The 14,087-nt window shown below is 35.6% G+C and overlaps 1 protein-coding gene across 1 annotated transcript; it reads right to left on the minus strand.

Annotated features, from left to right (window-relative positions):
* Positions 1-29: 29 nt before the first annotated feature.
* LOC125497389 (uncharacterized) lies at positions 30-12,590 on the minus strand. Its single transcript, XM_048644045.2, has 4 exons — positions 12,151-12,590; positions 11,846-11,874; positions 782-865; positions 30-678 (listed from the first exon to the last, which is right to left on the minus strand). The coding sequence occupies exons 1-4, from the start codon at positions 12,191-12,193 to the stop codon at positions 607-609; spliced, it is 228 nt and encodes a 75-aa protein (XP_048500002.1). The 5' UTR covers positions 12,194-12,590; the 3' UTR covers positions 30-606.
* Positions 12,591-14,087: the final 1,497 nt, after the last annotated feature.

Raw genomic sequence — 14,087 nt, forward strand, 5'->3', positions numbered from 1 at the left:
AAAAAAAAATTAGAATTAGAATGAACATACCAATATAAACACAATCTGTATTCTTGCAGATTTGATTCCAGCAAAAATCTTGTTGGGTTTTAAAGTTTGACTCTTTTTTCTCTAGATTATGAAACTGGGTTTTCTTGTTTAAGAAATAATTGTAAGAAGATTGCGTAGGCAAAGAGCAAAGGTATATCCACAAAAAAGAAATGTAATCTAAAAAAAACCCAGAAAAAGAAAGAAATAATAGAATAAAAAATTGAGATTGTGGTTTTTGTTGGTCGGCTGAGAATTTTAATGGGTTTTTGATTTGAAAAAGAAGAGCCCCCCGAAATGCCTAGAGTGTGATTGAATACAGATAGACATCTAACAAAGACACTTTTAACTTGCTTTTTTAGATAACGTACCTACCACTTTTTAAGATCAAGCATCAAGAAGTATATCATATTTAGTAGCATCTAGAACAGCAAAAAAAAATCAGGCACAAATTGTAAATTCAAATCAATCTCCAAACAATAACCGAAAATGCTATCCATCAAAATGCAAAGAGTGATGATATTCATCATTACCCATGAGTTGTATGACATGTCTCATGGGCAGTAGCTAGAGCGAAAATCATAAGCTTCCACTTACTGTTAATTTATTGTCAATCTCATTTTGTACCCTCCAATTCAAAGCGTCAACCAACTGCAGAAATTTAACATGTCAAAAAAACTTCAAATTAGTGTAGTCCACAAAGAAACTTTACACCGTATGTAACAGAGTATCAACTGAGATCAATATCATTTACCATTTTGTGTGCCTTGTCAACATTCCATTCCCTAGCTCTAAGAAACTGAGTAAGAGTCTCAGTTGGGTACCCCTGATGCATATTCTGAAATACACGATAGAAAGAAAGGGCAGCTAAGTAAAAGCAATCCTAGTCTTAGAGCTCCGAAAAATATAAACACTGCAATCTTTCACATAACAAGCACAAGAAACAGAACCATGATCACCATCAACTCTAAATCCATGTAATAACAATCACAAATTGGAGCTGCAGCAAAATTCAGTCAACTTGATATTATCGGGTCAAGAATCCTCCAAAATTTCAACAGCAAACAGAATACAACCATCACCAATCACCATATCCATCAACAAAGTTAGGAATTTGCATCTCGTGCCGCAAACTATGAAGATCATGCAGAAGTTTGGATAATTCTTCAACCACCCACATATTGATTATAGTTTACCAGATCAAAGCTTTCAGACCGAAGAGCCATTAAACAGTGTCGGTGTACCAGAAATTCCAATTACAATGATGTGATTGTTACTGTAACACCCCCACGACTCCTCCTTTTATAAACTAGGAGAAATTGCGGGAGTTGTTATGCCACGCATGATAATACGTAAGGCTAATCAGATAATACAGCGGAAGTCTTTTAAAATAAACTGAAAATACTTTAATACAATAGAAATAAGAAAGTATGTAAATGAATTACAAACTCCGAGACTATCCCATACTAGTCCCATCTTCAAAAGTCAAACCTTGACCCCATTGGTCAAGTAAAGTCAAATATAATTCAAGATAACTTAAATAAGAAGTACTCGTGTACTAAAACTCCCTCCGGATGCTTATGATTTCCATGCACATCAAGAACTTGTACCTGCAACTTCTTCTCAAACTCTGCTCACCAAATGGATCATCACAGGGTTGTTGAGGAAAAACAACAACCAAAAGAAAACAAGAAACACATACATCAGCAACGCTGAGTACATAACACAACAAACTAATGCGAATAATAATGCATGCAATCCTCAATCACTTCGGCTTGCTCTTCTTATGACTCTACATGCAACAAGCATATAACTGAACTTACTAAATACTTTCTTTTATTATTATTTGGCAATGAACGGGCACCGTCCTCCTCTTGGAGTCATACGGGCTACTATTTCTTGTGTAAGAGATCCCACACCTCTTACTAAAGTTCCATGAACTTTAAATAACTTGACTCGAGAAATTTAAGCTTGTTAGTAATGAACGAGGGTGAGAGTGAGCCTCTAGACTCAACATCTCAGAGATAAAGAATACGAGTGACACCTAGTCCACTCAAAGATCTTGATAATTGGAATTCCATAAACTTGCTTGATAAAATAAAAGCATTAACATCGTCATGCTAAGCTATATGCAGGAGTATAGTTTCACACTAACTCCCCCCTTATGTTCAATACTCATGGGGGATCCATCCCAAGAGTTTTATTGCCAAAGCCCATTATGTGAGACACATTCACAATAATACATCTAGCAAATAAATTAATTTCTTATCTTTCTTTAACAAGTGAATGCAACAAACACCACAATTAACTCAATTCTAAATTCTTTGAGACCTTGCTCATCTTATTACTTTAATGACTCCATGAGTCCTTTTTCTTACTTTCTTAAGGATCCATGATCCAATCAATTGAGTCCTTGCTCAATGATTAAACTACTTGTGAGACCTTGCTCAATAACTTTAACTTGTGAGACCTTGCTCAATAACTTGAAACTTGTGAGACCTTGCTCAACAAAATATAACTTCTCATGAGACCTTGCTCAATAATATATATAGAACTTCTAATGAGACCATGCTCAATAAAATATATAAACTTCTAATGAGACCATGCTCAATAAATATATAAACTTCTAATGAGACCATGCTCAAAAATATATAACCTCAAATGAGACCATGCTCAATAAAATATATAACTCAATGAGACCATGCTCAATAAAATATTCATAGGCAAGCCATAACTTCAAGAGTAACTTTAATAACTTTAATCATGCTCAAAAGCAAAATCATCAATCACATGCTTTTCAAATATAGGAATAACTCAAAAGTTCCATTCCTAATCTCCTTTCTAAGTTCTCAACATATACTCAAACAATTTCAAGGCATAAGCCTCTCCTTACTCCTCATGCTCAATAAAATTAAATAACCTTTGAAACTACTAAAGTCAAGGTCAAAGTGTATGTACCTTGATTACAAAAAAATCAACAGTCAAAAGTTTGACTGACTTTAATTATTCTTGAAACCTACCAACAATAAAGTACTATCAATTAGTACTTTCCAACAACAATTCAAAGCTACTAATAAATAAAATCAGCATTTTCAATATAATAATAAAGCTGATTTTTCCTTAAAAAAAAGCTTTAAAAACTATTTTAAAGTCATAACTTGAAAACCTTTACTAGTAGGCAAAACCCACTACAAACTAATACTTAAAACCTTATAAAAATACTATTTTCTAATAAATTACTGCTGTAAATTATTAAAATAATAATAACAATTTTTTTTTTTTTTTTTTACAAGTGGTTCAAAACCACGGATCTAAATACCACAACCACCGGCCACCACCATGAGCACCACCACCACCACCACCAGCGGCAGTGGCAGGCGGCGCCGTGCCCAGTCGGCTGCCACCACTGCTTCCGACAATGGTCTCGTCGGACCTGTCGATCTCGCCGGCGAACCACCCTTGTGGTGGCCGGAAATCGTGAACAAAGAGGAGAGAGAAAATAAGGAAGAAAAACCCCAAAATTTCAGAAAAAATTTACCTCTTTGCTTCCCTTTGATAATTGCAAGATCTTCCTATAAATTTCAAAAACAAAACTAGATTAGAAGCTAGAATTATTGAAGAGAATTACTTGAAGAAAACTTACTTGAGGAAAACAAGAGTTTGAGAGAGAAAAAACTCCTTACTCCTTTTTTGAAGAAAGGTGGCTAGTAAAAAGGATGGAAAACTTAGGTTTCCCTTTTATAGTGTAGTCAATTTTGGTAAAAGACCAAAATGCCCTTACTCATCAAATTGCCAAAATACATTTGATGATAAATTTCCAAAATAATCTTCCTACTAATATTAATAAAATACTTCTTGAAAATACTAAAATACTTCTTTGTGGAAATACTCAAATACTATTTTGGTAAAATGACCAAAATACCCTTCTGCTCTTAAATACGAAATTAAATAGCTTTAATAATTAAAAATGATTAAAACTATTTAATTAAATATCTTAAAAATATGGGGGATTACAGTCTACCCCCCTTAAAAGAAGTTTCGTCCCGAAACTTAAACAAAACCTCCTCTTCTTCTAAACTTTCAACTTTGAAATTTATAGCATTACGCCATAAATAGTTCTTTCTTTAAGAAGTAGCCAATTAATACGCTACTAAAGTTAAAACAAGTAGCCAAATAATACGCTACTGAATAAAACAAGTAGCCAAATTATACGCTACTGAATAAAACAAGTAGCCAAATAATACGCTACTGAATAAAACTTTTGCCTTGAATTTCAAACTATGAAATGTCTTACTTTGCTTGAAAATTTTCCTTGAAAACTCTAAAAATAGTGCACAAATGCAACAAATTCTTACTAATTTCTAGCAAAATGCGCGCACGCACTCTACCCCCCTTAAAGGAGTTACGTCCCGGAACTCAACTCACCTAGTCGAAGAGCTCAGGATACTTCTTTCTCATCTCGTCTTCAGCCTCCCAGGTAGCCTCTTCGGTACGCTGGTTAGACCACAAAACCTTGAGTATCTTTATATCTTTATTTCTTGTACTCCTCACCTTAGAGTCCAAGATCTTTACTGGTCTCTCTTCAAAAGAAAGCGTCTCATCCACTTCTATAATCTCGGGATCTAATACGTGAGACTTATCGGGCACATATCTCTTTAGTTGGGATACATGGAACACATTATGCACCTTTCCCAAGTTATTTGGCAAATCTAAACGATAAGCCAATCTTCCAATTCTTTCAATAATGTCATACGGACCTATAAACTTCGGGCTAAGCTTTCCTTTTTGCCCAAAACGCATCACCCCTTTCATAGGTGACACCTTAGTAAGACTTTCTCGCCTACTTGATATTCGCTATCTCTTCTATTCTGATCTGCATAGGCCTTTTGACGATCCTGGGCCGCCCTCATCTTCTCACGAATATATCTACTTGATTTACGGTATCTTCAATCATTTGCGGTCCCAAAGTAACCGTCTCGCTAATATCGTTCCAGCACAATGGACTGCGACATTTTCGACCGTATAAAGCTTCAAAAGGAGCCATCTTAATGCTAGAATGGTAGCTATTGTGTATGAGAATTCTATTAAAGCCAACATCTCATCCCAAGTCTTAGGGTAATCTAAGGCACACGCCCTCAACATATCCTCGAGAGTCTGAATGGTTCTTTCCGATTGACCATCAGTTGCTGGATGAAAAGCTGTACTCTTAAGCACATCGGTCCCAAAAGCTTTCTGTAATGCCTCCCAAAAATGAGATAAGAATCTTGAATCTCTATCAGACACAATAGTGGAAGGAACTCCATGATGCCTCACCACTTGGTCCACATATACTTTACCACACTGTTCCATCGACCAATTGTCCTTCATTGGAACAAATTTTGCTACCTTAGTTAGTCTATCTACATCACCCACACTTTGGTGAATCCTTTCGCTGTCTTAGGAAGACCTACAACGAAATCCATTGCTATGTCATCCCATTTCCACTCAGGCACTGGTAACGGTTGAATCGTCCCTTGAGGTCTCTTGTGTTCGCTCTTCACCTTCTGACAAGTCAAACACCTAGCAACAAATTCAGCTACTTCTCTTTTCATATTGTTCCACCAGAACATTAGCTTCAAGTCCTTATATAATTTATCCCCTCCAGGGTGGATAGAATAAGTCGTGTTGTGCCCTTCTTTCATCACTTTTTCTTTCAACTCGGTGCAACTTGACGGTATGCACCATCTTCCATTGAATCGGACACTTCCATCATCATGGATACTAAACTCCTTTGTCTTTTTCTCCTCGATCAGCTTCTTTATCTTCTCCATTTCCTCATTCCCTTCTTGAGCCTTTAAAATTTCTTCATTCAATTCTGACTGGATTGAAATGGCATTTAAGCATGCTTCCACTCCACTACTCCCAACAACTTCAATGTTGAGCTTCCTAAACTCGTCACACAACTTCTCTGGAAGTACCAAAGTACTTAAACTATGGCTAGACTTACGACTTAACGCGTCGGCAACGACGTTTGCCTTTCCTTCATGGTATAAGATCTCAATGTCATAGTCATTCACCAACTCTAACCATCTTCTCTGTCTCATATTCAAATCCTTTTGAGTATACAAATACTTCAGACTCTTGTGATCTGTATACAATCTCACCTTCACTCCATATAAGTAGTGTCGCCAAATCTTCAAAGCAAACACTATTGCGGCTAATTCTAGATCATGGGTTGGGTAATTCACTTCGTACGGTTTCAATTGCCTAGAAGCGTAGGCTATAACCTTTCGATTTTGCATCAACACACACCCTAAACCATTTTTCGAAGCGTCACTATATACCTCCAACTCGGCATTCTCCTCTGGTAACGTCAAAATTGGAGCTGTAGTCAACAACTCCTTAAGCTTCTTAAAGGCTTTCTCACACTCCTCGGTAACGGATACTTATTCTTAATAGTCACCTTATTGAGATCTCTATAATCAATACATAGCCTCAAGCTTCCATCCTTCTTCTTTACAAATAAAACAGGCGCTCCCCATGGGGAATAACTAGGTCTAATGTACCCTTTCTCGAGTAATTCCTCTAGTTGCTTATTGAGCTCCTTCATCTCTGCTGGAGCCATTCTATAGGGTGCTTTTGATATAGGGGCAGTTCCAGGAACTAAATCTATGGTGAATTCTAACTCCCTCTGAGGTGGCATTCCCGGTATATCTTCCGGAAATACGTCTGGAAACTCATTCACCACTTTCACATGCTCTAACTTAAGCTTCTCTTCTTCCAACCTCTGCACATTACACAAGAATAACGAAGCTCCCTTCTGCACTTGCTTTACCAAACTTAAGGCTGAAATGATCTTAATCCTACCCTCTTGTGGTTTAATCTTGAAAGTCACCTTTTTCCCATTCTTATTCCTCAATCTCACTTTTTGTTCTCCACAAAGAATCTCGGCTTTATACTCCTTAAGCCAATCCATTCCTAAAATGATCTCCAAGTCTTCCAATGGAAATTCTATGAGGTTGGTTTCAAAGTCTACATCCCCAATTCTCACAAGGACGTTTTCATATACTCTTGAGCAAGTTACTACTTCCCCAGATGGTAACATAATAGGAATTTCAACATTCCTAGGGTTTCCTAAGCCATATTTTGAAACAACTAACTTTGAAACAAATGAACGTTCGGCTCCTGAATCAAATAAAGCTTTAACAAAAGTGGAATTAATAGAAACATTACCCATAACTACGTCCTTGGACGTCTCAGCTTCCCTAGCACTTATGACATTCAACCTTGCCACTGCGGGCACACTAGGACCAGCTCCACTAAAACGGTCTTGTTGTTCCCCATTTTGCCTGTTCCCACCTTGATAGTTGTTGCCTCCTGAATGGTTTCGATTACCCTGACCAAATTGGTTTCCGCTCTTGCCCTTGTCATTCTTCAACTCAGGGTTCTTGGAGAAGCACTCATACTCTCGGTGACCCAATTTGTGGCAATAGTTACACTCCACCAGCTTGCCTTCACAATCCTTTCCAGGATGATTATATGGGCACCTCTTGCAGAAATACACGCGTTCGTCTCCTTTCTTTCCCTTATTAGAACCATTTCCACCCTTCTGTGGTTGGTACTGGCCTCCATTCCTTTGGCCACTAGATTGTCCTCCTTGGTGAAAGTTATTTTGAGGCTTGAACTTCTTGTCGTTCCTCTGAAAATTCTGACTAGGATTCTCCTTCCTCTTGTTGTTTGAGCTCTCAACTCCAGCTTGTTTCAAATAGGAACCTAAATGAGCAGCTCTATCATACACTTCCTCTAAGGTCCTGAAAGTTGAACCTCCTAGCCCAAGCTTCACCTCAAGACTAAGTCCAGTCTCGAACCTAATTGCCTTTCTTTCCTCAGTAGGTACTAACTCTGGAGCAAACTTCATCAATCCTACAAACTTCTCATAGTACTGCTCCACAGTCATGTCACCTTGCTTTCAACTTCATAAACTCAGTGGCCTTTTGCCTCCTCAAGAAATTGGGATAAAATTTCTCCTTCATAGCTACTCCGAAAGCCTTCCAATCAAAGTCAGGCCTTGCCATTAACGTCTCCTTATGCTGCGACCACCAAAAGTCAGCTTCCTCCTTAAGGTAATATGCAGCTATAGCTACTTTCCTATTATCTGGACATTGGATAGCATCGAATAGCTTCTCGAAATCCCTAACCCAGTTCTCAAGCTTAACAGGATCACCCTTCCCATCATAAGAAGGCGGTTTACTATCACTAACCCTCTTAAACCAATCAACATACTTTCTTCTTGAAGGACCTCTTCTAGCTAAATTCGTAGTCACTCGGACTAATTCCTCAGTTGAGCATCAATTCTAGCTTTCTATCGGCCATTGATCTGCCAAAGAAAAAAAATTTGACTCAAAAATCGCTTATTGACCCTCAATATAGGTCAAAAATACTAAGCAAATGCCACGCTGACATTTAATTCACAATCTCCTTTCTAAGGAACTTTTATACTAACTCTCTTACTAGAGTAGTAGATTAAAGCAAAACTAGCACTTTTCGTAGTCATACTACACCTTTAAGTCCAAACTGGACTCCATGCAAGTAGAAAATACCAATCACGTTGCAATCAAACACTTAGTCACATAAAACACATTAAAAGTGCTACTAGAACTAAGAGCACTTACTAATCTAAGACACATAAAGACTTAGTGACTAATGCGACGCAATGTACATATGCATATGCAATTCCCTTCCCTTTTTGCAATTCGACTTTGAAATACTTTTAAGTTCGAAAACTTTTGTAAAATAAGGTAATATAAACCTTGGAGCTCTGGTAACCACTTTGTAACACCCCCACGACTCCTCCTTTTATAAACTAGGAGAAATTGCGGGAGTTGTTATGCCACGCATGATAATACGTAAGGCTAATCAGATAATACAGCGGAAGTCTTTTAAAATAAACTGAAAATACTTTAATACAATAGAAATAAGAAAGTATGTAAATGAATTACAAACTCCGAGACTATCCCATACTAGTCCCATCTTCAAAAGTCAAACCTTGACCCCATTGTCAAGTAAAGTCAAATATATTCAAGATAACTTAAATAAGAAAGTACTCGTGTACTAAAACCCCCTCCGGATGCTTATGATTTCCATGCACATCAAGAACTTGTACCTGCAACTTCTTCTCTAAACTCTGCTCACCAAATGGATCATCACAGGGTTGTTGAGGAAAAACAACAACCAAAAGAAAACAAGAACACATACATCAGCAACGCTGAGTACATAACACAACAACTAATGCGAATAATAATGCATGCAATCCTCAATCACTTCGGCTTGCTCTTCTTATGACTCTACATGCAACAAGCATATAACTGAACTTACTAAATACTTTCTTTTATTATTATTTGGCAATGAACGGGCACCGTCCTCCTCTTGGAGTCATACGGGCTACTATTTCTTGTGTAAGAGATCCCACACCTCTTACTAAAGTTCCATGAACTTTAAATAACTTGACTCGAGAATTTAAGCTTGTTAGTAATGAACGAGGGTGAGAGTGAGCCTCTAGACTCAACATCTCAGAGATAAAGAATACGAGTGACACCTAGTCCACTCAAAGATCTTGATAATTGGAATTCCATAAACTTGCTTGATAAAATAAAAGCATTAACATCGTCATGCTAAGCTATATGCAGGAGTATAGTTTCACACTAACTCCCCCCTTATGTTCAATACTCATGGGGGATCCATCCCAAGAGTTTTATTGCCAAAGCCCATTATGTGAGACACATCACAATAATACATCTAGCAAATAAATTAATTTCTTATCTTTCTTTAACAAGTGAATGCAACAAACACCAACATATTAACTCAATTCTAAATTCTTTGAGACCTTGCTCATCTTATTACTTTAATGACTCCATGAGTCCTTTTTCTTACTTTCTTAAGGATCCATGATCCAATCAATTGAGTCCTTGCTCAATGATTAAACTACTTGTGAGTCCTTGCTCAATAACTTTAACTTGTGAGACCTTGCTCAATAACTTGAAACTTGTGAGACATTGCTCAACAAAATATAACTTCTCATGAGACCTTGCTCAATAATATATAAAACTTCTAATGAGACCATGCTCAATAAAATATATAAACTTTCTAATGAGACCATGCTCAATAAAATATATAAACTTCTATTGAGACCATGCTCAATACAATATATAACCTCAAATGAGACCATGCTCAATAAAATATATAAACTTTCTAATGAGACCATGCTCAATAAAATATTCATAGGCAAGCCATAACTTCAAGAGTAACTTTAATAACTTTAATCATGCTCAAAAGCAACAATCATCAATCACATGCTTTTCAAATATAGGAATAACTCAAAAGTTCCATTCCTAATCTCCTTTCTAAGTTCTCAACATATACTCAAACAATTCCAAGGCATAAGCCTCTCCTTACTCCTCATGCTCAATAAATTAAATAACTTTGAAACTACTAAAGTCAAGGTCAAAGTGTATGTACCTTGATTACACAAAAAACAACAGTCAACAGTTTGACTGACTTTAATTATTCTTGAAACCTACCAACAATAAAGTACTATCAATTAGTACTTTCCAACAACAATTCAAAGACTACTAATAAATAAAAATCAGCATTTTAAAAATAATAAGAAAGCTGATTTTTTTCCTTAAAAAGGCTTTAAAAACTATTTTAAAGTCATAACTTGAAAACCTTTACTAGTAGGCAAAACCCACTACAAACTAACACTTAAAACTTTATAAAAACTACTATTTTCCTAATAAATTACTGCTGTAAATTATTAAAATAATAATAACAATTTTTTTTTTTTTTTTTTACAAGTGGTTCAAAAACCACAAATCTGAAAAACCACAACCACTGGCGCCACCACGAGCACCACCACCACCACCAGCTGCGCGGCAGTGGCAGGCGGCGCCCGTGCCCAGTCGGCTGCCACCACTGCTGTCCCGACAATGGTCTCGTCGGACCTGTCGATCTCGCCGGCGAACCACCCTTGGGTGGCCGGAAATCGTGAACAAAGAGGAGAGAGAAAATAAGGAAGAAAAACCCCAAAATTTCAGAAAAAGATTACCTCTTTGCTTCCCTTTGATAATTGCAAGATCTTCCTATAAATTTCAAAAACAAAACTAGATTAGAAGCTAGAATTATTGAAGAAATTACTTGAAGAAAACTTACTTGAGGAAAACTAGAGTTTGAGAGAGAAAAGGAAACTCCTTACTCCTTTTCTTTGAAGAAAGTGGCTAGTAAAAGGATGGAAAACTTAGGGTTTCCTTTTTATAGTAGTAGTCAATTTTGGTAAAAGACCAAAATGCCCTTACTCATCAAATTGCCAAAATACATTTGATGATAAATTTCCAAAATAATCTTCCTACTAATATTAATAAAATACTTCCTTGAAAATACTAAAATACTTCTTTGTGGAAATACTCAAATACTATTTTGGTAAAATGACCAAAATACCCTTCTGCTCTTAAATACCGAAATTAAATAGCTTTAATAATTAAAAATGATTAAAACTATTTAATTAAATATCTTAAAAATATGGGGGATTACAGTTACTAAAGCTTTCCACCCATCTAGCTACTATGACATTCAATTATCTATGTAAAGATGAGGAAAAGTCAAAATTGGTGACTTTTTAACCAATTTCATCAGACCAATTCAACCAAACAAGCAACAATTATTTCCAAAATAGCATTAAATCACAGAATTACAAGAGATTTACACCAAATCAGATCAGAATAATTTAAAATACCCAAAATTACTAAAAAAAATCTGAAAATATAGTAGAATAAGCTCAACTGACCTGAAAAGTCTGCTTCAGTGACTCATCAACTGCATCAAAAATACCCCATTTTCAGAAATCAGTCGGGGTATATCAAAGATCAGAACTTTATAATCTTACTACAAAAAATTTGGGGAAATTTAATCGGTAACAATAACAAAGAGAATATAAATAAAGAGATAAAGAGATTACATTAGATGAAAATGTCGTTGGACTCCATAACCTTTCAAGCTAAATTTCTAAATTCTGATTTCTCACTCAAATTAGTGTGAAAAATACAAGTGTTCAATCTTAAAGCTTGTATGAAGAATTACTCGTAAACACACCTTCGATTTTTCGGAAATTCGAGTTTCGATTTATGAAATCCATGAGAATTATGTGAGGTTTCTTCAAAGCCCAATTACATCCTAGTAGAGAATTGCTTCCTTCATGGCCTGCCAAAACAAAACCCCAGGCATCTGCGATTGTCGGTGAAATTGAAGTCTTCTTGAGAGAGAAGGTAAAATTCTTACCAGATGAAACCCTAGAAATTGAATAAAGAAATTCAAAGACGAAGAGAAAGAGGAGAGAGAAATTGATGTTGGCGGTTGTGTGGAGGAAAAACCAAAGACAGAGAAAGAAGGGTTCGGAGAGGACACAAGAGAGGAGGAGAATAATCGGGAGGTTGAAAGTGAAGGAACAATAGATGGCTCAGATTGGTTGGTGCTTATGAACAGTGAATTGCGGGTGTTTGTGACTCAGAACACTGTAGAAAGAAACAGTGCTCAACTTCCAACTTTTTAAGGGTGTAAGATGCACTAGATTTTAGGACCGGGCTTTATTTCGGATTATCATAATTTTCATTCAATAGTATTTTACTTTGAGATTATAACATCAAACATTAATTGATTTAGTGATTAAGACGTACAAGCTTGAAGTCATGGTATCAAAACATATACTATGCATTTTCTATTTTTTTTATTGTATGTGGATTACATGAAGTTAGCACTTTAAGAAATAGCGTCATGTGACAAAGCTCCTTGTCGAGGACACTTTTTTAATATATTAGTATGGATTGCATTACTTTTCTATAACAAACCAAGCTAAGGTATTCCTAATAAATAAATTAAAAAAAGTCATTTTTTCATTGGATACAACAATATATAATCTCATAATAAAGTATATTATCAACAATTTGGACTACTTTGAAGTTAACAACCATAAATAACATGAGATTGATTTTTTTTTTTTGGGTAATGTTTAAAAAAAGAAAAATGATATACATAACCCTTAGTGCTATGTATAAGGTGCTTAAAATGGAAATAAAGCATTAAGTACATTTCTTTAAATGAAAACAGTTTAAGAATTCAAGATACATTTTCACATCAACTGAGGTAATAAATGCTTGATTCAATATTTTATTTCCATTTTAAACACCTTATTAGGGCTATGTATATCATTTTCCTTTTTTTAAATATTATAGGAAAACTTATAATCTCCATTTTGTGTGAAATATCTATAACCTTCCTTTTACTTCTAAATAATAGTTTACCTCCATAATAGCTTTAATAATGGTTACCCCCAAATTTTCATTTTGGTGAAAACTTTTTGCCTTTACAAATTTATTGATTTGCTACAACGAGGGCAAACGAAACTACAATGTGATTTTACTTAACTCGGGTGGTAAAGGTATACTAGTAATATCCATAGCCCAAAATGTGTCTTTGATAAAGGAGTAATTTCATAGGTTTTGCCTTGGAATATATCATGTTCAATTGTTCAGCACACCATCATATTAAATGATACATACCAATTATTTTTGTTCATATCACCCATACAACTCTATAGTATGTATTTATGTTCAATAGCCCACGAGTCTAGAATGAAATTAGTATTGTGATTTGTCAGTTTTTTTATCTATATGAGCCACGAAGGCAGTACAAAGAAGGAGAGAGGAATTTGAACCTGTGACCTATTATTCACAGCATCTCAATTTTAACTACTAGACCAAAACATCCTTGGTATTGTGATTTGTTAGTGATAGAATTCCAATTCTATTTTTTATAGAGATTTCTTAAGTAAATTTACAAGGAGGACAAAATATTATGGGTTGATGAAGATTAAGGAGAATAACTCAAGAAAATTAGCTTAGTCTGATTTCTACTTGTAAGTTATTTGGTTAAATCCCAAAACTAAAGTGGACCAAATCTAATTTACAATTTGTTTGGATTTTATAGTTCACTTCAGACTTCGATTTGGATGCAAAACTTAAAAAAAGGGTTAT

Source organism: Beta vulgaris, chromosome 5 (assembly GCF_026745355.1).
Source record: "Beta vulgaris subsp. vulgaris cultivar EL10 chromosome 5, EL10.2, whole genome shotgun sequence".
NCBI classification, from domain to species: domain Eukaryota; kingdom Viridiplantae; phylum Streptophyta; class Magnoliopsida; order Caryophyllales; family Amaranthaceae; genus Beta; species Beta vulgaris.

Coding starts and splice junctions, on each gene's coding strand:
- LOC125497389 (XM_048644045.2), bottom strand. CDS start 12,193: ATGGATTTCATAAATCGAAACTCGAATTTCCGAAAAATCGAAG. Junction 866..11,845: donor CACTGAAGCAGACTTTTCAG/GTCAGTTGAGCT, acceptor CGTGTATTTCAG/AATATGCATCAGGGGTACCC. Junction 679..781: donor TTGACAAGGCACACAAAATG/GTAAATGATATT, acceptor AAATTTCTGCAG/TTGGTTGACGCTTTGAATTG.